The sequence below is a fragment of the Musa acuminata genome, chromosome BXJ2-5 (assembly GCF_036884655.1).
Source record: "Musa acuminata AAA Group cultivar baxijiao chromosome BXJ2-5, Cavendish_Baxijiao_AAA, whole genome shotgun sequence".
In the NCBI taxonomy this organism is placed as follows: Eukaryota; Viridiplantae; Streptophyta; class Magnoliopsida; order Zingiberales; family Musaceae; genus Musa; species Musa acuminata.
Window position 1 is genome coordinate 39,978,560 of NC_088342.1, and position 25,223 is coordinate 40,003,782.

Here is a 25,223-nt window from a genome sequence, read left to right on the forward strand (position 1 = left end):
CCGCCCTTCATGCGGTGGCTGCGATGCGGAGCACACCCATGTCATTGACGCTGTCCTTTGTACCATCTCGGTTGATTGCCGTCACCCTATCCGTCCTATCTTCTCTTGTCTTTGCATGATGATTCCGGCGAACATGATGGCTGCATCGATGGGTTCCGTGCATGCATCTTGAGCCGTGTAATTGCCATGATGTCGATTCCGCTTTGATTCTTTTGGGAAGATGGTCTATAAAAGCAGTCGAGTTTATGTACCAAATAGTTGGTAAGGTCTGCTCGACTTGTGACTTAGTACAACCACCAAACAGAACATATGAGGTGGTCATTATGCGGGGTCCCACTTTGTGTGCAATTAATGATCGACACGGAAGCACATTCACGTCCGCGAGATGCTTATATCCTGTTCCCTGCCTGTGATTTAACAGGAGATCCGCCCGCTTAACGTGGTTGGCGTTGAACGCGTGGCGCCCCACTTGTGCCATCCAATAAGATAAATAGATGAACAGATTGAGAGGGAGAGAGCGCAGCAGCGGCCGCAGTAGCAGCAGGCAGAGAGAGAGAGAGATGGCGAGGAACATGATGGAGCTTGTGAGAAGGGGAAGGAGCGGGTTGCATCTTCTGCGAATGGCCTCGCCCTTCTCTACTCAACAAGCGGTGGATCCTGCTGTGGCTTCTCCAAACCTCAAGGACTTGTCCGGCCTCCGAATCAACAAGGAAGCCACGCAAGTGAGCCCCGTTTTGCTCTTTGCTTTACCACTTCGTCGGGCAATAACCTTTTGCTTTGCATTCATCTCTTTCTTTCCATCTATCCTCAAGCAATCTTCAAACTTCGACAAATGTACAAAAATAAAGGAAGAAAAAAGAGCAAAAATTGATCTTTTTTTGTTGATAATAGTTTGATTTGGTGAAAACGCACAGAAAGAGAGGGAGAAAAAGAGCAAAAATGAATTTTTTTTTGTTTTCTTGGTGACAAGAGTTTGATTTGGTGAACGCAGCTTATTGGGAGGACGCCGATGGTGTATCTGAACAAAGTGACCGAAGGCTGTCATGCACAGATCGCAGCAAAGCTGGAATATTTGCAACCTTCCTTCAGCGTGAAGGACAGGTATGACATGTTCCCCTGTCTCTTGTCTTCATGTAGTCCGCAAGATGTGGGCTTGGCCACCATCTGATTGATAGGCAATTGCTCAGTCTACTTCTCTTTCTTTGTTTTCAGGCCGGCTGTGGCCATGATAGAAGATGCTGAGAAGAATGGGCTGATAACTCCTGGCAAGGTTATCGCTATTTGTTTTATGTCCATCCTTTCTGATCCACTTCATCTCTTGCAGCTCTGGTTGAATTAACACAATCCAATAATCAAATATCTAACTCTAACAAAGCAATTCAAAACTAAGATCTGGCGTTTACCCTGTTGCACATACCTTAAGATGAAATAAGTCAAAGAATAAGATGATATGATTTTTTAGTTCATGCTCATACTAATCTTATCATCACTGGTTCTTATCAGACAACCTTAATTGAACCCACATCTGGAAATATGGGCATTGGGCTCTCTTTTATGGCTGCTCTAAAAGGCTATAAACTTGTGCTTACGATGCCTTCGTATACGAGTCTTGAGAGGAGGGTGACTATGAGGGCTTTTGGTGCAAACTTAGTGCTCACTGATCCAACCAAGGGGATGGGGGGAACAGTGAAGAAGGCATACCAACTCATGGAGTCTTACCCAGATGCGTTCATGCTTCAACAGTTTGAGAATCCTGCTAATGTCAAGGTAACTTTCTTTTGCCTCTTTAGATATATGGTCACAACATCAATTGATTTTGAGCAAACTATGTGGTCTTGAACTTTCAGTAATTTCGTAATATCCAATATTAAATATTATATTTCTTTTGCTCGGACACTAACATTTGCATTCACTTCATACTCAGAAATATTCCCTAAGCTACTTCAGTATTTGAAGATTCCGGCCTACACTAATTGGTTTTGCCGTTAACGTCCTGTAGCAAGAAAGACATTTTCTTTCCATCTCTAATCTACCGATGTCCTTAGCACTCCAATGCAAAGTTCACAAATTAGACATTAACCATAATATAGTTAATTCTGTGATGTTCATGGTACATCCATGCATAGTAGCTAATAAAAGAAAGTTTCATCAGTGTTGAAGAAAAATTCCCTGAGTTATCTCTTTCTAATATGGTAAGTGTAGTTATCACATCTTGTTTTGTTTTGATTTTTGATAGAAAACAGAGGAAAAAAAATCTAAGCATTTCATCCAATCTATTTGCAGTAATTTTTTGTAGTTATTCATATCTAACAAGAGCATGCAGGTACATTTTGAAACCACAGGCCCTGAGATATGGGATGATACACTAGGCCAAGTCGACATCTTCGTAATGGGAATTGGGAGTGGTGGTACTGTGACCGGTGTCGGGCAGTATCTAAAATCAAAGAACCCTAATGTAAAGGTATGTGCTCCATCAAAGAGATTGACTCTCGATGCTAACGAGAGATGTACTGAAAAAATAAGTCATGTTTGATTAATCATGCAGATTTTATTACGAGTGATGCATGTAGGCTGTTAATTTTTGCACTCATTCTTTTACGATCTTTGGTAGATATACGGAGTTGAGCCAGCTGAATCCAACATTCTTAATGGTGGTCAGCCAGGTAGGTACATAGCATTTTAATCTATCGTTACAACTAATCATAAGCCAAGGCAAATGACTGTATAATCCTTAATTGTAGTCAAAATCAGATAATGTTTTCTTAATGCTACATCATCGAAGAATTTTACACAAGCTCCGGTGCAGGTCCTCACCTTATCACGGGTAACGGTGTTGGCTTTAAGCCCAAGATCTTGGACATGGATGTAATGGAAAAAGTTCTTGAGGCAAGTTAGGTTTTACTCGGACATTCTAGAACATCTTTGGCAATTTTTTTTCTTAATGTAATCACTATCTTAACTTTGAGCAGGTCAAGAGTGAGGATGCTGTAAAGATGGCTAGAGAGTTGGCAACAAAGGAAGGGCTTTTGGTAATGACCATATACAATTATCCCATGTTAAAATGAAATTTTTTTTGTTCTCCTGTGATGAGAATTAAATAATTTTGTTTCAATCTACATTAAATGTCACTTTGGTTTGATTTGTTTGTAGGTTGGAATATCCTCTGGAGCTAATACTGTTGCAGCACTTCAACTTGCAAGAATGCCAGAGAACAAAGGCAAACTTATTGTGGTATGCAATTATGTCATATGTAGTTTGGAAGTTTCAACTTACTAATGCATATCGATTATATTGTTCGATAGCTTTCTTCTCTAAACTTAATTGTCTTCTTCATTTTATTTACTTGATCGGACACCGATAGAAATCATGCAGACTGCTTCTATTTGTTCATTGCTTTTGTAATAAATCAGCATGTTAGCATTTTTTAGTCAGGTGAATGCCAAGGAAATAACATGATCTGATATTTGCGTTGCAGACTGTTTTGCCAAGCTTGGGGGAGAGGTACTTATCATCTGCCTTGTTTGAAGAATTAAGGCAGGAAGCAGAGCAGATGCAACCTGTGCCGGTCGACTAATCTAGTTTGGTGTTCGTCAGTGACTATTTCTTAATCGATCAATATCGAATTATGCCAAATGCTAGTAATATCGATCAAAAGTATCATGTATTACCCAAAAAAAAACTTTGTATTGCCATCAACATCCTTTTGTATTTTTCTCCTTTTCATTTCTGGTGAGAGGAGATATGAAGACAGCATGTGAGGTTGATTACTTGGTTTGTTTTCTTGTGGCAAATGGTAAAAGAGGACAGGAACTGAGAATTAGGAAAACTACCAGCTTGGTTCTATCTCAACTTTACAGGAAGTTCTCTATGAGATTATCCATACAGTGCAAGAACAATTCTTCTATTAGCATGTTGATTCAAGACTCTTGAGAGAAGAAGAACAAAACCAATTGCTTGGCCATTGAAAGATCAAGTTAAAAGAATTAAGGTATGCAAAGAGTCAGGGTTTTGAGGACAAGTAACAAAAAGAAGTCAATGGTTCCCATTATTAGACATTTCCTTCAAGAGGGATGTACAGAGGAGAGTTCCCTGTACAATGACTTGGAATCCAAGAATGCATCAATCCTATTCATATGCATCATTGATGACTAGTTGAAGAGCAAACAAGTGGAATAGGTTAAACAAAAGATATAAACAAGCTTACTACCCTGAAACATATAGAAGATATCAATATCTCCACATAAGGAGGCTAGTCAGGAATATAAGATTTATAATTCACTTATCTAAAGAATCACTGAGGAGACAATTGTATAAGAAGGATAAAGCCTTTCAAGAAACAGTACTTGCATTCAAATCACTCTATCCTCTAAGGTCTACAAGACATGAGATATATAGTGATAATTTTGAACAATCTTCCAAACATGGATGATTTTTAATATATTAATTATTCCCTATTTTTGAAGACAAAATAAATGACAACTAATTATACATACATGGAATAGTTAAAATTCATTTAGTAACTCATCTAGGAACTCTTAAGAGTGAAAAAAAATATCTTCTGCTCGCAAATATAGTACCCATCATGACCTTTATAGAGAGAACAGATAACTCTTTTCTAATCATCCATAAATGCCTCGTAAACATCTGAGCATTAATATCGAAATTCATATGCCTAAGAATTTTGGTTCTTTCAAAAGTCGAGATTCTCTTGATTCAAGGCATGGGGACACTCATGTGGAAAACCATCTCTATTAGGTCATGCAGAAACGACTAATGTAGAAGCAGAAAACTTGGCAGCCTACGATTAGTTCTCTCTAAAACTTAGAACAGAACAGCAAATGTTTTCATGGTGATTGCACTTCACAGCACTCACAAAGATGTTTTTGAACCAATAATAGGCCGAAAACATACTGCAGAGACACATGTTAACATTAAGTATATATTGATTCATGAAGGCAACAAAATAGAGAAAGCATATTACTTAAGCTGAGCAAATTAACAGCCAGGTAGGCTAACCGCAGCAGAGAACTTTTTTTCTCCTAAGATGTGTTGGTCATGTAAGTTTCAAGGGGAAATCTAACTAGTTAGAAATAGCGCTTAATTCCCCAACAAAGTGATAAATAATGAGAATTTATGATTGCCATGGAAAACAAATGGCACAGAAACTCGAATAGATGAAGAATACAAGGTCCATCTAAGGATGGATCCAGTTATGGCCTAGATGCAAAGGGCAGACTGTAGGTTCAACAATTGTATGAATCTGACTTGAAATGGTAGATAATCTGTAACAAAATAAATTAATGTGGTGAAATTCTCTCGATAGCCTTCTTTCTTTCCACTTGGCTTATTCGTTGGGGTGGCCAGATCACATGAGTCACCCTCCCTTGAATCAAACCCAGAGGAACCTGCAAGTTAAGATAAATACTTGTCAGTCTTGTAGATAAGCAAGATTCATAGTTCTTCATATTAAAGATGCCAAATACTGCAAAATTAAGCATCAGAAATGGCACACATTAAAAGATGTTTCAGTCTTTCAATTTACACATGAATTTGGAATAATGATGAGATGTCCACTAAACATCCCAATGTGAATGTCAGCACCAAGCAAGAAGTAATGCCTCACTCTAGATGATATGAGAAGTTCCTTTATACCAGCAGAGTAATGCAGTAAATGCAAACTAAAGATTCCCATGTTTCACAATTTTAAGAGTTGAACAGTAGGAAGTGACAACATCAGACTTCATCAGGCAAAAGTCATGTAACATAAAGATAATGCAATAAAAGGAAAATGTCTTCAGTATTAGACATAAGTATTAATAGACTGTCCAACACAATCCAATTCAAATAAATACTATGTAGTTTCCTTTCTAATTTCTTCTTAATTCAGTAAGTTAATAAATATGTACAAATTAACCGATACGTGTATACCACAGTTTCGGTTAAAAGGTAATATTTGTGCAGTATCCTGAGTGGCATGTTTCAGTTCTAACCAGGCATATCTGTGCTCTTCCAGTGAGTATATCATGAGCTCAATCACATAGTCCAGGATGGTGTAATGTAATTTTTTTGCAAAGAGTATGTGGCAAAGGCGAGATTCGAGCCCAGGACCTTGCAATGATTTATCAAAGTCTTTACTAACTAAACTAACAAGCACGTAATGTAATGCCTAGTCAGAGACATGATTTTGTGGTATACATGTAGCAATCCATGATAGTGGCACAAGGGTATATGCTGGATAACTTTGTGGACAACCTGCCCCATTGTGTGCAGGAACCAAATGACATTTGTTCAATATGGCGCAATCAGCAGAATAGATGGATTTGGAAGGCTATGTTTTGCAACCACAACATTGGCCCACATGTTGAAACATGGCCAAGGCACTACTAAAGAAGTAAATAGGTCAGGTTCTTAAACATAAGGATACAATTTGATGAAAAGTAGTTCCCCAATAAATTTTTGGCACTAAGTTATGTCAAACTTTATAACCTTCATACAGATTTTGGTCATTAAACTTGTTGTCACAGTAATATGATAAATCTAGGTCCAAACAGGAGCTCATATAATGTAAAAGAATTATGAATTTGATTCTTTTAAGTATTCTCTTTGTAAAATAATTATAGACAAACAGGAGCTTATACAATGTTGGACTGCAAATCTCAAGTAAATGGAATGCTGGGCTGCAGTAAAGCCATGCTGGGCTTATGTACCAAAATGACAAGTCATGTGTTAGGACTCTAGCTTGGAAAATCCTAATTGAGAGGGACATTCATGTAAAACTGTTAGGACTCTAGCTAGGAGAGTCCTAATTGAGAGGGACATTCTGTTAGGACTCTAGCTAGGAGAGTCCTAATTGAGAGGGCCATTCATGTAGGAGGTTTTTTCTTATAGAAGAATTAGGAGTTGTAAGGGAATAGGAGTCTTGACTAGGAGTCATATTAGGAGTTGGTTAGAAGTAAGAGTCTTAAGTAGGAGTCCTATAAGGAGTTAGGGTTTAGAAGCCCTATAAATAGCCATGTATTCCTTCTTTTTCATAAGCAATAGATGAATCTTTTCTGCAGCCTTTGAGCAGCAACTTGGAGGGAGGAACCCCTATAGAGTTCCAAGGAGGCCGATCCCCTAAAGAGATCAACCCCAAGTTTAGAATCTGCAAGGGTTCTAATCACCTGGTATCATAGCAGCGTTCTTAGCGTCTCGCTGCCCTTCCACAGTCATCCATCAACCCTCCACAACCATCCAAAGCAATTCCCACAATTGCTTAAAAGATCATCACCGAATTCCGCCATCATCTCCACCACCGCGGATCATCCTTTGATCTCCCCGTGAATTGCAACAGATCCAAAACTTTCATCTAAAGCCCTAAAACTCCACCAAACCACACCCTCAAACTGCACCCAAAATAGCCACAAAACAAGCCTAAACCATAGCCTACATCCACCGATCTACCAACCCTTTCGACCAACACCTCTCTCAACCAATACATGCCTTTAACCCGACAACAAAAGAGAGATTTTAACATCACAGATTTGGCGGCATATACTATGGCATCTGAGGAGGTAATCAATGCTAAATTCGAAGCCTTCGAGACACGAATGGAGGATAAGATTCGGACGCTCTTTACCGAACTCAGATTGGGCCGACCACTAAGCACGAAGAAATCACATCAAGGAGAGAGCTATGCCCAATCGCACCAAGCCCAAAGATATGACTTCCAAGAGAGGGGAGGCCCTATGACTGAATCCAACTATCCATGCATGAGAGTGGACTTCCCTAGATGGGAAGAAGGAGACCCGATTGGTTGGATCTCGCGCGCGAAGCGATATTTTTAGTACCACAAAACCGCGGATGCATCTATGGTGAAAATTGCAGCTATACATCTTGAAGGGGATGCTATACAGTGGTTTGACTGGTTTGAACATACTTATGGAGTCCTTTCATGGCAACAATTCAAAGAAGGACTGCTGATCCGCTTCAGACCAACCGATTACGAGAATATTGATGGACAACTAGCAAAGATCCGACAAACTTCCACCATTCAGGAGTACCAAACCAGGTTTGAAAGGTTATCTAATCAAACTCATAATTGGTCTCAAAAACAGCTATTGAGGACCTTCATTGAGGGCTTGAAGCCGGAGATCCGAGGAGAAGTTAAAGCGCGACAACCGTATACGCTGATGGCAGCCATCTCTTTCGCACGACATCAAGAGGAGCAATTGAACCATGAAGCTCGGAGGACTAGGGTCGCTCCTCAACCAGTAATATTAAAGCTCTCAGCCCCCCCTACTATCGACCAAGTCCCTACACCAAAGTGGTTAACAAGAGAAGAGCTTCGAGAGCGATATGCGAAGGGGTTATGTTGGCATTGTGATGAGTCGTGGAGTCGTGAGCATCGCTGTAGGAAAGGGAGACTTCTTATGATTGAACCAATAGAAGAAGAGGTCATTGAACATCCAGAAGAGAGCCTTGAACATGAAGAAGAAGATGCAGAAGAAGAGCCACAACCGACTGAAGTTACGGTACATGCACTAGCCGGCTACTCAAACCCGCAAACGATGAAAGCTGGAGGCCTTCTCAAACAACAACTGATCACTGTTCTCAGCGACATGGGCAGTTCTAATAACTTTCTAAATAGTAAGGTTACTATCCAGATGGCCTTACCTATTGAGAATTGCAGCAGGTTTGACGTTAAGGTCGTCGACGGACGGATTTTGAATTGTGATCGTAGGCGCCCGCAGGAGAAACTATTGCTGCAGGACCAAGAGATAATTGCATATTTCTTCCTTCTCCCTCTTGATGATCATGAGGCCATGCACATAATTAAATGGTTGACGACATTAGGTGAAATTTCTTGGAATTTTATGCAACTAATTATGAAATTTTACAGTAAGGAGAAACAGGTGATACTGAACGGGAAACGTGAGGGCGACATAACGACGATTTGCACACAACAAATGAAGAAGGTTTTGCATAAAGCATGCAGCGGCCTTTTGGTACAACTTGAGCAGCAAACTAAGGGAGAGCCAATAGAATTTAAAGATCCAAACCTACTTCCTTTGCTTGCTGAATTTTCAGATATATTTGACGAACCGCACGACCTATCTCTTACCAGTCGGCATAATCATTATATAACGATTCTTTCAGGCAAACCTCCAGCAAATACTTGGCCATATCAGTATCTACATCTCCAGAAGGATAAAATAGAAAGGATTGTAAAAGAGATGCTCGAAACAGGAGTTATTCGGCCAAGTTTCAACCTCTACTCTTCACCGGTGCTACTTGTACGCAAGAAGAACGGAACATGGCGAATATGCATTGATTATCGAGCTCTCAATGGCATAACTATCAAGGATAAATACCTTATTCCAGTAGTAGATGAGTTGCTAAGGGAGCACAAATCTTTACAAAGCTGGACCTTCGATCCGGGTATCATCAAATACGAGTATGCGAAGAAGACATACCGAAAACCACCTTTTGAACACACAACAACCACTATGAATTTTTGCTTTCTTCATAAGAAGGTGGAATATCTTGGGCATATTATATCAGAGGAAGGTGTGGCAGTAGACCACTTCAAAATTGGAGCAATGCAAAACTGGCTGACCCCGTGGAACATAAAATTGCTACATGGCTTTCTGGGTTTAACAGGCTACTACTGCAAGTTCATAAAAAACTATGGAGAGATCAGTGCACCAGTTACTTTCTTACTGAAAAAAGATGTCTTCCAATGGTCGGACAGAGCCTCCACTGCCTTCGACAAACTTAAGGCAGCCATAACGACGACGCCGACGCTAACACTACCAGATTTCAACCAACCCTTCGTTATTGAGGCCGACGCATCTGGAGTCAGAATTGGAGTCATTCTCATGCAAGATGGTCGACCACTCGTATACACTAGCAAGGCATTATCTCCCTCCCATCAAAATAAGTCAACATATGATAAGGAGATGCTCGCCATTGTGCACGCAGCAACAAGGTGGAGACCCTACTTGATTGGTCGACGATTTCAAATTAAAACCGACCATAAAAGCCTCAAGTACTTTTTGGAGCGAAAGATATTATCCCCTGAGCAGCAAAAATGGGTAACAAAACTTCTTCGATTTGATTATGAAATAACTTACAAAAGGTGGAAAGAGAATATTGTTGCAGATGCGCTTTCGCAGCTACCTGAGCAAGCTGAATTTTCGGTCGTTTTACTTCCAACCAACGACTTCCTTGAGGATATTAAGACGGAATGGCAGGAAGATTCGGAGACCAGTAAGATAAAAAAAAAAATTAGAGGAAGCACCAAAGCTCCGTGGCTCATTACAATCAGGACTCAAAAGAATAATGCTATAAGGGACGCATTGTGCTTGTGACAAATTCTACTTGCATCTTCAACAGCAGATTTTGGACAAAGTTATTTCATATGCAGGGTACTAAATTGAAAAGGAGTATGACATATCACCCACAAACCAACAGTCAGACGGAAGTTTTAAATAGGTGCTTGGAGACAGCCCAAAGTCACCCACCAAATATGACTACCCAAAGAGAACTCCAGACCCAGCCAAGTGCCATTATTGATCGACGGATCGTGACTCGACGACGACGACCCACTAATGAAGTGCTAATATAGTGGGCGAACCTACCAATAGAAGATGCCACTTGGGAGAACTATGACGATTTGAAGATCAAATTCCCAGAATTCACGAATCATCAGCCTCGAGGACAAGGCTGATTTGAAGAGGGTGGGTCTGTTAGGACTCAAGCTTGGAGAGTCCTAATTGAGAGGAACATTCATGTAAAACTGTTAGGACTCTAGCTAGGAGAGTCCTAATTGAGAGGGACATTCTGTTAGGACTCTAGCTAGGAGAGTCCTAATTGAGATGGTCATTCATGTAGGAGGTTTTTTCTTATAGAAGAATTAGGAGTTGTAAGGGAATAGGAGTCTTGAGTAGGAGTCCTATTAGGAGTTGGTTAGAAGTAAGAGTCTTAAGTAGGAGTCCTATAAGGAGTTAGGGTTTAGAAGCCCTATAAATAGCCATGTATTCCTTCTCTTTTCATAAGCAATAGATGAATCTTTTCTGCAGCCTTTGAGCAACAACTTGGAGGGAGGAACCCCTATAGAGTTCCAAGGAGGCCGATCCCCTAAAGAGATCAACCCCAAGTTTAGAATCTGCAAGGGTTCTAACATCATGATAGAATTAAAAGTATTTACGCATACAACATACAAGAAAAAGTAGATAATTATGAATGTAAAATGAGAAGAACAAAATAAAAAGTTAAGTTATAACTGACTCCATGCTCAAAGGTGACATACAAAGCCGAACGATCGTGAATCCAAACTACAGGCTGCATTATCACCTTCAACCCAGCAATGCCCTTCAGGAATTTTCAATATTTCAGAAGACTCTGGAACTTGTACCCAATCACCAGGCAATGCAATCAATCTTTTAACAAAATTCTGCTTGTGGTCAGTTGGAGACCTATAAAAAAACCCAAAACAAGAATTAGACCAAAATTAATATGGATTGAAGTATGCATATACTATTTGATTACACACATATGCTTAATCTTGTAAAATGGTGGTTGAACAAGTTATTCTGAACAAAATAGTCCTTAAGCTGAACAGCTGCAGATGGATATATGATAACTTACTTGAAAGTGATTATATCCCCACGTGAGAATTTATACTTTTCCAGTCAGAAAAACAGATGGATATATGAAAACTTACTTGAAAGTGATTACATCGCCATGTGAGAATTTATACTTTTCCAGGCAGAATTTTTCGACCAGTACAACATCAGCTGGGTGTAGTGAGCACGAGTAGACAAAAAAATCTTTTCACAATTTTTTTTATATGGAAGACATTTTCACCATAAACTAATTTTTAAACTAAATCCCTTCCATAATGAGATACCTTTCAGATATCCAGGAAACCTAGCATCACAGGCAGAAAATGTTGGATGCATAGAACTGCCTGTCACAGGAACAATGAAGCCATATCGATCCGAAATTGTTAGACCAATCAAAGCACCAGTTACAGATTTCTTTGTGAATAACCACATTGTACTCCATTTTCCCATAATCAGTTTTCTGCACTATAAATACACATACTGAGACGATATGATAACATAAACAAATTCAAGAACAGAATAAAGCAAATCTGATGTATAACTGCTGCATGACATTCCCATTTCTGAAAAAAAGCTTGCACATAGAAAGCAACGGATGCAGAAGAACTGCATTAATGAAACCAAATAGAAAAGGTTGGAAGCAAAGTAGCACTTGGAGGTGATATTCATCTCATATTTTAGCATAAGGCAGGCATACAGGAGGACAATGTTGAACACAAATCTATAAGCAAGGTGTTGAGAATAGATTTGACACTACTTGCAAGTGTCTTAAGTATAAAATGAAGCATATCATATCCTACATGACTTGGATCCATCTTTTAACAGGTTGAATCAATTCTAGTTTTAATGTAGCCACAGGCAAGTCTAGTTTCAGCCAAGTTTTCAAAGTAGGAACAACGACCGGCTTGAATCCATCTTTTCATGACAGTTACTAGTATTTCACCGTAACCATTATCTCTCACAACTTTTATCTATGTTCTACAAGACTCGGACATCGGGTTACTCCATTTCACAGTCACTGTCAAGGAAATCCTACCTTCTGAGCATACCCGAAGTTCCGAAGTTGAAATTCCAACCTAGTTAGTTATATGCATCGCAATACCTCCCACTTTTTCCGACCAATCTATTAATAGTGACGACTCACAATCACTAAAATAACAACCCTAATTATCACAAAACCTCTTTCTCTATACAAACAACTGTTCAGCTTCAACGTAACCGCCTCAAAGCAGTAAGAATACGTTTCTTGTTGCCTATTAACTATGAAAGCACATCATCCAAAACCCAAACCCAGATTCCAAAAATCTCATTTCTTGCACGCATTTCCACAGTAACCTTCCATTCCCATCTCAGTTCCATTGTGAAGAATAAAACGTAACCTGAAAAGAACTATAATTTGTGGTAGAAACTATGGAAAATGAATCAGATCAGAAACAAGGTCATGGACCAGGATCTTGAACAATCAAAGACCTAATTTTCAGATGAAGAAGCAAGAACTTCCCACCGCGTACGCCTACATCTCAAGCTGGTTTACCGAAACAGTTCAAGATCGATGCTCGAAATACACGGATAAAGGAAGGGGAGAAGAAAAGAAGGGGAGAATTTTGGGCTTTGACCCACCTTTATCTCCGAAGAAGAACGGCTGCCGAGAGAAAGGAAGACGGTGATGAGGCGGAGAGGGAGAAGGTGGTCGTGTAACAAAGAGGGGGTTTAGTCTCTGCTTCAGAAACCGGGCTTCACTCAACCGTAGCGACTTGCGTTCGTTTGATGACAATTGGGTCGAATCAAATTAGATTCGGTTGGGCCGAATCAACGAGTCGTTATGGATTTCAAATAAATAAAAGTAATATATATATATATATATATATATATATATATATATATATATATATATATATACATATACATATATATTAAAGGGGAAAGTATAATATTTTTTATTTTTTAAAATTATTTATGATATTCATATTTTTAATTATTTTAATATAAAAGTTTATTTAATAATTTTTATGTTAAATAATTTTATATTGAAAGCTTATTGGTAGGGATGAATCCTATGATTTGGATATTATTTGTAAATGTTTTCATAAAAAAAATGAGGATGATAATTCCTTTTCAATGTTTAATGAAAATTTAAGAATTTTCGAAAGAATGAGAGGTGAATTACACTATATTTAAATATGATATTCAATTTGTTTTTAAAATCTTCTCTAATAATATTCAAGTGGTTATTTATGCTTTTATAATTTATTTTTAAGTTTTCTGAAAATTTGAGAATTTTTGGAAAGAGTGAGAGATGAGTATTATACTATTTTTAAATGTGATTACATTGTTTTGAATATACCCCTAAAAATATCATTCAAACAATTCTCTATTTTTTTTTCAAAACTTTAAAAAATATTCTATAAAATATTCAAGTGGTTTTTGGTACAAAGCGGTTGTAAACTCACCTTAAATTATGTAAGATTATAAAAAGACACAAATTCAAACCCATAAAGGTTAAAATTAGTAAAAGTACCTATTTTAACTACTAAAATGGAAAATATGAACATTTAGGCATTTATAATTCATTTATAAGGTTTTCTAAAAATTTAATTTTTTTTTAATGTGAAATATACTATTTTTAAACAGGAACCAAAAATAGTGTCATCTTAGTTAAAAACAATGTCACTTAGATTGCAAAAAACTGTTTTTTTTTTCTCAAAACTTAAAAAAAATCCTCTGATAATATTCAAGTAGTTTTTGACCTAAAGTGATTTTAAATTCACCTTAAAGTGAGTAAAATTCAAACAAAAATACAAATTCCACATCATAAGGGCTTCAAATAGTAAAAATACTTATTTTAAATACTTGGAAATAGAAAATAAATCATTTAGACCTTATTTCTAAAGTTTTCTAAAATTTAAGATTTTTTTAAAAAAATAAAATATTAGTTATAAGATTTTTTAATAAGGCTTACACTCTGTTTTTTTAATAGGACCTCAAAATAATATAACCTCGTTCAAAAATAGTAAGGTCTCTATTTTTTTTCTTAAAACTTAAAAGTTTTCATAATATTTAAGTGATTTTGACCCAAAATGATTCTGTTTTTTTTTAATTATACAAAACTATAAAAACACAAATTGAACCTCTTAAGGGATGAAATTAGTAAACATATTTACATTAAAAATAAAAAATAATTTAGGCATTTGGAATTCATTTTAAAGTTTTTTTTAAAAAATTAACATTTTTTTTTTGAAAGAGTGAGGAGTGAGTTACATTATTCTTGAATATTACTCCAAAAGTAGTATAACTAAGGTCTTTAAAAATATTTTTTTCTCAAAACTTTAGAAAACTTTCTGTGATAATATTCAAATGGTTATAAATTCATCTTAAGTCGGATAAAGATAAAAAATAATACAGATTTAACATCTTAAGAGGTAAGACTAGTAAAAATATTTATTTTAAATACTTAAAATGGAAAAAAATGATCATTTATATATTGTAAGTCATTTAAGGGTTTCTGAAAAATTTAAGTATTTTTTAAAAGGGAGAGAGGTAAACTATACTATTTATTAACAATACTCTAAAAATAGTGTGATCATATTAAAAAATAATGTAAATCAAGTCTTTATTATTTTTTTCTCAAAACTTAAAAATTTTTTTTGGATAATACTCAAGTAATTTTTAGACCAAAGTTGTTATAAGTTCATCTTAAATTAGATAAGCTAAAAAAGGCATAAATTCAGGCTCTTAAGTGTTGAAGTTAGTAAAAAAAATATTTTTAAATGCTTAAAAATAGAAAAATGGTCATTTATGCCTTTATAATTCAGTTTCAAAGTTTTCTAAAAATATGAGACTTCTCAAAAAAAATAAAAAAAGTGAGATGAGTTATATAGTTTTTTAATACGACTACAAAAATAGTGCAACTCTAAAAACATTTTTTTTTAATTATCAGAATTTTTTTTATAATGATATTCAAGTGGTTGGTTATAAATTTATCTTAAATTGGGTAAAATTAAAAAGACTTAATTATAACCTCTTGAGTGATAAAATTAGTACAATTACCTAATTTAAAGGCTTAAAACTGAAAAATGGTTATTGAAAACCTATGGAATGTATTTTTCAAAGTTTTTTTGAAAATTTAAGAATTATTGAAAAGAGCATGAGTTTAGTTATACCTTTTATAAAAAAAAAATAACCCAAAAAGTGCATAATCACATTTAAAAATAGTACATCTTATGTCTCTAATTTTTTTTCTTAAAACTTGAAAAAAAATTTCTGATAATATTGTAGTGGTTTTTGGTCTAAAGTGATTGTATATTTATCTTAAATTGAGTAAATTAAAAAAAAGCCTAAATTCAATCCTAAACAAAAATAATCCTATTCAATGTAATTCAATTTAGAAAATAAATTTTTAAGCTCACAAAATTTTCTATAATAATATTGTTGTGATCCAGAGGGAGTAAATTCATCTTAAATGGAATAAAATTAAATAAAAATTAGCATAAATTAATTTTTAGTAATTTTTTACGTGGGTGTATCTTTCAAAGAGGGTGACCGATTGCAGCCAGTTTTAGTACGGAGACCACCGGCCGAATCGGTCCCAATCGCGGAAGCACAAGATCTCGACTCGCCCACGCCCACCCTTTCATCGCCTCCGGGGTCTTTGCTGGGGATTCTGCCGAGTCCATCCTCTTCTCCTCGCTCCATCTACCTTTCCTTGTCAAAGATCTCCGTTTTGAGGTAAAAGATCTCGTCTTTTGAGTTCCTTCTTCTAATGATTTTTTCTAGTTTTGTTGTATCTCGTCATATTAGAGTTTGAGGTCTCTGTCAGTTTGGTACTTTGCTTTGATAGATGGGTGCCAGTTTATTGATCTGGATATTTGACTTTGTTGGGCTGGATTAGATGGTTAGATTCTCAACCCGTCGCATAATTTTGGTGGGTTTCGTCGACGAGACTGTAGATTTTATGTCGAGAAGTTGGAGTGTCTCGATATATTGGGGCTTTCTATCAATATTCACAGTTGTAGCTTCTACTGGAATGGATTGATGTCTGTTGCTTCATGCGGTACATTAATCATGAGATTGCCTCGAACAAAGAGAGTTTGATCTTCTTCTATTACGAATCATGATTGCTTGATTTGATATTGAGACGCTAACTTGGCTTCCATGAAAGAAGGGGGAAGAATCTGTGTTGAAAATGGAGGAAAACTTCTGCTTTTTTACCATATGGATTTTGTTTCTTGGGTGTTGATCTTACTGGAAATGTGCTCCTCCTTTTCCTTGTGTGCTTGAGTTCATTTGGATATGTATTTTTGTCTGCACCGGAATGACTTGATCTTTTTAAATTTCTAATAAATATTAGGGTTTGACATGGCGGACAACGAGAAAAAGGAAGAGGGAACTTCTTCTCGTGGGGTTGACTGGGAAGTCGTGTCTCTCACAGCATCTGCCTATGCTGCATCACCTGGTCCAGAATTTGACCCTACTGATGAAAGTAGAGAGATAGGCGTAACCGAACGCGAGTCTTCTGCAGCGTTATTCATGTCTGGTCATTTTGTGTTTCCACCCAGTGAACATGAGAATCTCCCAATAGAACCCAATGTAAGCGAGATCCATATCAAGCCGGAGAGGCATAATGTGAGTTCTGCAGTGGTAGATGTTGGTAATGATGGAGTTGATAATTCTGATAAAGAAAAGATGCAGATTGTATTAGATGATGACCTACATGCCGTCAAGTTTTTTGATGAAGGGAGTAGAATTGCTGTTCGTGATATGGGATTTGAAGACAGCAATAGATCTCAACGACAAAATTTGGTTGGAATGGAGCAAGATATATATGCTGATCCTGATGTCGCTATTCTCTCCGAAGAATGTGAGGGTGGCAGAAAATTTGACGGTGAAGAAGCTTTCGATGTGCATATGGATTCTCCTCGAGATCATACAGAACCAGATGAAGACGAATTTGATGGATCCAACCTTCCCTGCCAATCGTGGTGGAAGAGGCATGCAGTATCATTGTATCGCCAGGCAAAGGAGGCAGATACCTTTTGGTCAGTGGTTGTAGCTGCGGCTGTTGTGGGAATCATTGTTCTGGGGCATCGATGGCAGCGAAACAAATGGCAGCTTCATCAAATTAAATGGAGCTTTAGCATCAACGACGGGGTATGCTTGCTTCTATTGTGCAAAATGCTACTACACTATACAAGCAAATGTTGAAAAATTATTATAGCTTCATGGTCCCAATGTACCACACACACACTTCCTCTCTTTATCAGTTACAGCTGATCCATGATTCTGATAGTAGGCTATTTTTTTTTATGATGATGTTGTCAACACCTAGATTATTCGATGTGCATGTATACTCATAACACTTGGCAACAGCAATGAAGTCCCATCAGTTTTGACCATACCCTATCCTGGATGACATATCATAGGGAAGAATTTTAAAATTTTTATGCTCAATTTTGTATGAGATCTATGCCCAGAAGCTTGAACTTGAGATAACTAGTTTTATATTTATAATTCACAAGCAGTCAGAGAAATCATCCAAACCTTTTGTGTATCGGGTTCGAGTTCCCCGTTGTAGTCTTTTTTTTTTATTATTATTTTTTATTGAGACAACCATGTATGTGAAAGCTCCACCAATTCAGTTTTGCAACACAATACTGAAATCAATGATGTTTTGCAACTTCCATATGAACTCACAATCAATCAATTAATGCATACATCAGAAATAATTTTGAGAAGTGGTTACTTCAAGTGGCATAGCAGATTTGGATTTTAAAGGGTATAGAGACTATGCTGTGCTGCTTCCGGCTTATGTATCTTGTAGTTAGTTGTTTGCGCTGCCCTTAGCTCAGTTTTTATTTTATTAGCTAACAAAAATCATTTTGACAGAGGATGATGAAAATGCTGAGACCGATTGGCCGGTATAAGGATGTTCTAGTTGGCGCCGCCAGCGGGGCTCGCTGATACACTGAGTTGACACGTCGGCCCAGCTCTCAAGTTGATGATGATGACGAATAAAAAAGAAAGCATATCTTGCATATGAGATGTACTACTGGGAAGTGACTTGTTCAAGTGCCACTATGACTTGGAAGTTTAAAAGTTGTAGCATATTCTGGTCAACTTCTACTTCATGGATTTGTTTAATATGATTTACATTCAAAATCTATGAGGTTTAAATTTCATTCAGTTAATGTGCATGGGAGCATTTTTGCTCACAGCAGATCATTGTATTTGAGACATGAGTATTTTATTTACATTTGCTCATTTAGTCAACTTTGAAATTGTTTGACCTGCAAAATCTGCTCTTAGCCCAAGTCATTTTCTGGTATCAGCATTTTAAATTAAGCTCATAATAGTGTTTCTAGATCCTCATCTTTTACTCATTTTAGTTAAGTGTAAACTAACTCACCAAGTCAATCATACTCACATATGTTGATTGAGCCTTTTATACTTGTGTTAAGCTGTGAATATAGACTTGCATCTGCAGTCCCTCCAAATGATGTGATTAAGACATTGGTGGAGAAATAATCAATCCACAAACCATCCATTTCGGAATCTTATTCAATAAAGGGAGAGGATGATCTTAGAAATAACATTTAAAGAATTACTTAAAATGATTGATATAACAATACGATAGAATTAATGCAACATCCCTAATTAGTCCAACATCGAAAATGTACAAGACTAAGATTGAGTTATAAGAGTCTGATGAGTGTACTACTATCAACTTCAGCTTAAGCATTTTGGTCAGTTGTTTAAACCAAACGAAGTTGATAGGCTAGTTAGCCTGTCAGGCTCGGGGCCTTTGAGTGGGGGTAATTGTAACATCCCTAATTAGTCCCACATCGAAAGTGGGCAAGACTAAAATTGACTTATAAAGGTCTGATGAGTATACTATTATCAACTTTAGCTTGATCAGTTGTTTAGACCAAACGAAGTTGATAGGCTAATTAGCCCATCAGCCTCGGGTCATGATAATTAAAAAGATAACATTAGAGGATATTGATATCAAACTATAGATAATCATATGGCAAAGTTGATATGTTATCATTATCAAACTATAGATAATCATATGGCAAAGTTGATATGTTATCATTTGAATGATCCTAACACCAATATAATCAATCCATATTTGTTGGCTGCTTCTTTATAAATTTAGCTTCATAATCCAAAAATACCAAATTCTTTATTGAATTGATATAACAATACCAAATATATATTAAGCTGTCATAATATAATTTCCCATATAAATCCAAGCAAGAAGCTATACCAACATGAAGTTATTATTTGCATTAGCAAGTAAGCTCCCACGTATTTTGTATTGAGCACATGTCATAATAAGTTTTACTGATACAGCAACAGAGCTCTTATTGCACGTAATTTAATGGTATATAGAACTAAATCTAGTAGTGGCCATTTCCGCCGCCGCCGCCGCCGTACCCAGAACCATAACCAGAACCGTAGCCAGAGCCGGAGCCGGAGCCCATTCCACCACCACCTCCACCCCCTCCACCACTTCCATAGCCTCTACCTTGAGCGCCGCCAGCGCCAGAACCATAGCCGGATCCATAGCCATGACCAGAACCGTATCCAGAGCCTTCACCACCACCTTCCCCTCCGCCGCCACCACCGCCGCCTCCGCCACCTCTGCCATATCCTCCGGCACTCCCGCCACCAGCACCTTCACCATACCCGGAGCCGTAGCCATGTCCATACCCAGAGCCGGCGCCTGAACCTCCGCCTTCTCCCCCGCCGCCACCGCCTCCTCCTCCAGCACTGCCACCACCGGCACCCGCCCCATAACCGGACCCATAGCCATGTCCGGCGCCATAACCAGATCCTTCACCACCCCCTTCTCCACCGCCACCGCCACCACCGCCCCCTCTACCAGACCCTCCCGCACTCCCCCCACCGGCACCCTCACCATATCCAGAGCCACCGCCACTACCACCAGCTCCACCACCTCCACCTCCACCTCCTCCTCCTCCGCCACCTCCGGCGCTAACTCCAGCCAGAGATCTAGCGGCGAAGGCGAGCTGGAGGCTAAGGAGAGCAATGAAGCCTAGAACACAAAGCCTAACACGAGTTCTACTAGCCATGGTTGCTGTATCCCAGCAGCAATCGAAGGGTATTTATAGGCCTTCTCTGCATGGCTAAGAGTCCAAATCCGAGGCCACAATTCACGTAGTTTGTGGAGGCAGGTCGGCAAGTGGGATTCTCTCGGTCACCATCTCAGTGGCATTCTCTATCAACGCTGCAATTATTTCCATATCTCTCCCTTTGGTTGCTGTCAAATCATGTCATCGACATCCACCAGCACTGGAACGTTCTCTACGTCGCTCGGAACTCGTTCCGCGTCCGAAGCACTTCTCGGAGTTCTCCACTATGCTGATTCCATGGCTCTCGTTGTTGCATGGCAGAGAGAACCACCACCGCCCAACCTTCATTTGCGGCCGTCGGTGTCCCAACCTCTCTCTCTCTCATCTGCGAGTTGAGTGCCATGCGACAGCAGCTGCACCGCTCACCGGAGTCTATGTTTCGTCTACCACATCGCTGAATAGCTCTTCTTCTAATCGAGACACTTGGGTGAAGCATAAGCAAGCTAAATCCAGTGGAAAGGTTAGGTAGAACACCACCAAGATTGCAGTGCATGGTGGATTTACTTGAACAGTAGATTACAATCAATCATAAGCATGCAAATACTATGGTATGATCGAGATCTAATCTTAAGACATGATTATATATGAATCCGATCCACCTTGACAAAATCTTTGTCTTCAACGATAAAATCAAATGTGAATAAGAACGACGATAATAACAAAGAGTCGAAATACAAGAAAAGAAACAATCAAAATGGCCATGAAATTAAAATCAATCATAAAAAAAATAATGAGTATATGAAAATAGTTAAAATATTTAATTCAATCAAAATATAATGAAGTGAAGAGAGAATATTTTGGGTCTGTTTCTAGTGGGATTTTGGAAGCCATAGCACTTGCGAGGGAATAAAATTAACTTTGTTGAGTTTGAATTATATGTTTGTCTAATTTAATATCATATATTCATTAGATTCTTATAAATAAATTTAAAATTTAATTCAATTATAATGTAAAACTAAAAAGAAATGTTATAAGTATTTTGTTAGAGAGTATTGACGGCATATATGAACTGATATTTTTTTGCCAATTATTTGATATTAATGTTGATAGAAGTGAAATAGAAAGAAGAAGATTGAATTGATTAAAATAATACATAATACTCAATATTTATACATGTTTAGAATGAAGAATTTTTCTTTAACAGATTTATGATATCTGTAGTTGGGAAGATCTTTGTTGTTGTTAAGATTATTATCACGGAAGATCTTGATTGTTGTTGAGGTTGTTATCACGAGAGATCTTGATGTGACCGACGAGTTGACCAATCGAATTTGAATGATCATGTGTAGGACTCAATTTTATGGCCATTAAGATGTAAAAAATAAGATTAGTCTTACATATTCCACTTATACAATTAAGATTTTGATGATTAATAATAAGGTTTTGTATTTATTGAGATTTACAATGAGAACATTAGTCCACTTGTAAGAAACAACAGTAGTTGTTTTATTGATCTCAAGAAAGTAGTCTTACAAGCACTTATTAGACACGTATTTCGAACATTACTACAACTCAGTGGTGTCCATCTACTCCTCCGCTACCATAGCCAGAGCCGTAGCCATGCCCAGACCCGTATCCCGAGCCTTCACCGCCCCCTTCTCCGCCACCACCACCACCTCCTCCGCCTCCGCCTCCGCCTCTGCCGTATCCTCCGGCACTCCCTCCACCAGCACCTGCGCCATATCCGGAGCCGTACCCGTGCCCGGAACCGTAGCCAGCGCCTGCACCTCCCCCTTCTCCCCCTCCTCCTCCGCCTCCGCCGCCGCCTCCTGCACCATACCCTCCGGCACTCCCGCCACCGGCACCTGCGCCATAACCGGACCCATAGCCATGCCCTAAGCCATAGCCAGATCCTTCACCAACCCCTTCTCCACCGCCACCGCCACCACCGCCCCCACTACCATACCCTCCCGCACTCCCCCCACCGGCACCCTCGCCATATCCAGAGCCGTGGCCGGAGCCATATCCGGAGCCACCGCCACTAGCTCCACCACCTCCACCTCCTCCTCCTCCGCCACCTCCGGCGCTAGTTCCAGCCAGCGATCTACTAGCGAAGGCGAGCTGGAGGCTGAGGAGGGCAATGAAAGCAAGAGCCCAGAGCTTAACACAAGTTGTTCTACCAGCCATGGTTGCAACACTAGTGAACTGAGAGCTGAATTTATAGGCCTTCCTTGCATGGCTATCAGTCCAAATCCGAGGCCATTATGGGTGGACGTAGTTTTAGCTGCCGGAAGTAAAGCGCGTGTGAAACGAGGACTCGTGGACGAAGCCGAACGCGGTGGGCGGTCCATTGGTTTGGAACACGCGTCCGGTCCCAGTAGTTCACCGCCACCCTGTCTCTTCTTGCTTCCTCAACCGTTGTCTACATCACTTTTGGTTTTTGAAGACTTGTCTCCATCGATTTGGTTAGTGGGATTCCCTCCGGATAGCTATCGGCCAACCTTATCCATCCCTTCTCTTCCTCGCATTCATATACGAGTGTGCGAGGTGTGGCTTCTGCTGTGCCGAGGTCTACCCTATTCCGCGTTTGAAGCACCTCAAAGGCTACGATGAAGATAAATGTCAATCTCCTGCTTCGGGTCGATTCCTACGCGCATCACGATGCACTCCTGCGTTGCCTTCTTGTGTCATTGTCACTGTCCCAATCCAGTGGCCAATCACTCCAACCCCCCTCTCTCTCTCCTTTGGATTGCTTCGTCATGGTTGGGGCGTGTGTTGTTCATGTTATTTTAAGGTTGTCTAATCCACCAGATTGCTTTTAGTTCTTCTCATCGAGACACTTGGGGAAGCGCAGGGCAAGCTAAATCCAGCGGGATAGTTTAGGTGAAACAGCACTAAGACTCCAGTTTTCTTGTATAATAACCTCGAAGTTGATCGTATGATGCGATATTGATGGATTGATGCGATCAGATTCGGATACGAGATGGGAACAAGTTGATAACAGGGCAAGCTAAATCCTTAGTTTTCTGTGTCTTTCAACGGGACTTCCTTCTTGTAGGTGAAATGACTTCAAGGAAGGAATAACATGCAGAATAATAATAATAATAATAATAATAATAATAATAATAATAATAATAATAATAGATTGGACAGTTATAATTTTACTTGATTAGTGTCAGGACATCTGAGTAATTAAGTATAAGAGAATAATATTTATTCTGATAATTAAAATACAATAATTATCATAAATTGGAGCCCTCATTGTACTTTATTTATAGGGTTACTTGGACAAATGAACATTGTTCGAGATGTTCATTAACGGATAGGTAATAAAAGCCAATTTATACATCCAACATTTATTAGGACTCGTACACAGTAGTAGCTGTAAGAGATTGATGACACGGCTTCCACTTACGGAAACAAGCAATAAGACATACGTAGCCATTCTTTATATCACCGAGAAAGCTTATTTGGTATTACACACACACACATCCGCATCTTACATTACTGTTTACCGGTAGTGCAGCGTCGAGATCAAATCTAGTAGTGACCGTTTCCTCCTCCGCTACCGTAGCCTGAGCCGGAACCAGCGCCGGAGCCGGAGCCCGAGCCCGAGCCCTCTCCACCGCCACCTCCACCCCCTCCACCACTCCCGTAACCTCCACCCTGAGCGCCACCAGCACCAGCGCCGTAGCCGGATCCATAGCCATGGCCAGACCCATATCCCGAGCCTTCACCAACCCCTTCTCCCCCGCCGCCACCTCCGCCGCCTCCTCTACCGTATCCACCAGCACTCCCACCACCGGCACCTTCACCATATCCAGAGCCAGAGCCATAGCCATGCCCGGAACCGGAGCCAGCGCCTTCACCTCCTCCTTCTCCCCCGCCACCGCCGCCTCCACCTCCTCCTCCTCTACCATACCCTCCCGCACTCCCCCTACCGCCGCCCTCACCATATCCGGAGCCGTAACCTGAACCATATCCAGAGTCACCACCACCTCCACCGCCCCCACCGCCGCCGCCTCCACCTCCACCTCCGGCTCCAGTTCCATACAGGGATCTAGAGGCCAAGGCGAGCTGGAGGCTGAGGAGAGCACAGAAGGCAAGAGCGCAGAGCTCCACACGCGCTGTTCTACCAGCCATGGTAGCTACACTTGCACGAGTAGTGAACCGAGAGATGAGATAGTGGTGAATGGAGGGAGGTAGCGAAGGGTATTTATAGACCTTCTCTGCATGGCTAAGCGTCCAAATCCGAGGCCGTAATGCACGTAGTTTTCGGGGCCCCCACAAGAAGTCTGTGTGAACTGAGGACTTTAATTGAAGACACCTCAGCAAATGCATGTTTGCTTCTCTGGCACGTCCTCCTCCTCTCGTCTTGAAGCTTTATTAGTGGGATTCTCCCATAGTTGCTATCAAGCGACTTCTACTCCCTCCAAACTTGGTTTCACGTCAGATACGGAAGAAGAGTTGGATTTATTTGCTTGTTGATATGGGTAAATGAAATGTGGAGAGTTAGAATATT

At 39.3% G+C, this 25,223-nt stretch overlaps 4 protein-coding genes across 9 annotated transcripts; 2 read left to right on the forward strand and 2 right to left on the reverse strand.

Annotated features, from left to right (window-relative positions):
* Nucleotides 1-510: 510 nt before the first annotated feature.
* On the forward strand, nt 511-3,767 carry LOC135612773 (bifunctional L-3-cyanoalanine synthase/cysteine synthase 2, mitochondrial-like). The gene is made up of 10 exons (XM_065109429.1): nt 511-722; nt 992-1,101; nt 1,213-1,270; nt 1,504-1,767; nt 2,324-2,461; nt 2,612-2,663; nt 2,807-2,886; nt 2,970-3,029; nt 3,151-3,231; nt 3,476-3,767. The coding sequence occupies exons 1-10, from the start codon at nt 561-563 to the stop codon at nt 3,572-3,574; spliced, it is 1,104 nt and encodes a 367-aa protein (XP_064965501.1). The 5' UTR covers nt 511-560; the 3' UTR covers nt 3,575-3,767.
* A 1,350-nt stretch (nt 3,768-5,117) lies between these two features.
* On the reverse strand, nt 5,118-13,367 carry LOC103985754 (uncharacterized). Of its 6 annotated transcripts, none has more exons than XM_018826629.2 (5): nt 13,230-13,367; nt 11,894-12,074; nt 11,708-11,813; nt 11,338-11,459; nt 5,118-5,405 (listed from the first exon to the last, which is right to left on the reverse strand). In XM_018826629.2, the coding sequence occupies exons 2-5, from the start codon at nt 12,057-12,059 to the stop codon at nt 5,218-5,220; spliced, it is 582 nt and encodes a 193-aa protein (XP_018682174.2). In that variant the 5' UTR covers nt 12,060-12,074; nt 13,230-13,367; the 3' UTR covers nt 5,118-5,217. The 6 variants fall into 6 exon arrangements, with proteins under 6 accessions (XP_018682174.2, XP_009401842.2, XP_009401844.1 ...); XM_009403567.3 differs by having other exon boundaries at nt 11,708-11,780; nt 11,894-12,069; nt 13,230-13,355; XM_009403569.3 differs by having other exon boundaries at nt 11,294-11,459; nt 11,708-11,780; nt 11,894-12,069; nt 13,230-13,355.
* A 2,817-nt stretch (nt 13,368-16,184) lies between these two features.
* LOC135612774 (ATG8-interacting protein 1-like) lies at nt 16,185-18,875 on the forward strand. Its single transcript, XM_065109431.1, has 3 exons — nt 16,185-16,334; nt 16,957-17,756; nt 18,492-18,875. The coding sequence occupies exons 2-3, from the start codon at nt 16,965-16,967 to the stop codon at nt 18,564-18,566; spliced, it is 867 nt and encodes a 288-aa protein (XP_064965503.1). The 5' UTR covers nt 16,185-16,334; nt 16,957-16,964; the 3' UTR covers nt 18,567-18,875.
* Nucleotides 18,876-19,867: 992 nt separating this feature from the next.
* Nucleotides 19,868-24,885, reverse strand: LOC108952827 (glycine-rich cell wall structural protein 1). Its single transcript, XM_065107209.1, has 3 exons — nt 24,243-24,885; nt 22,282-22,940; nt 19,868-20,706 (listed from the first exon to the last, which is right to left on the reverse strand). The coding sequence occupies exons 1-3, from the start codon at nt 24,842-24,844 to the stop codon at nt 20,006-20,008; spliced, it is 1,962 nt and encodes a 653-aa protein (XP_064963281.1). The 5' UTR covers nt 24,845-24,885; the 3' UTR covers nt 19,868-20,005.
* Nucleotides 24,886-25,223: the final 338 nt, after the last annotated feature.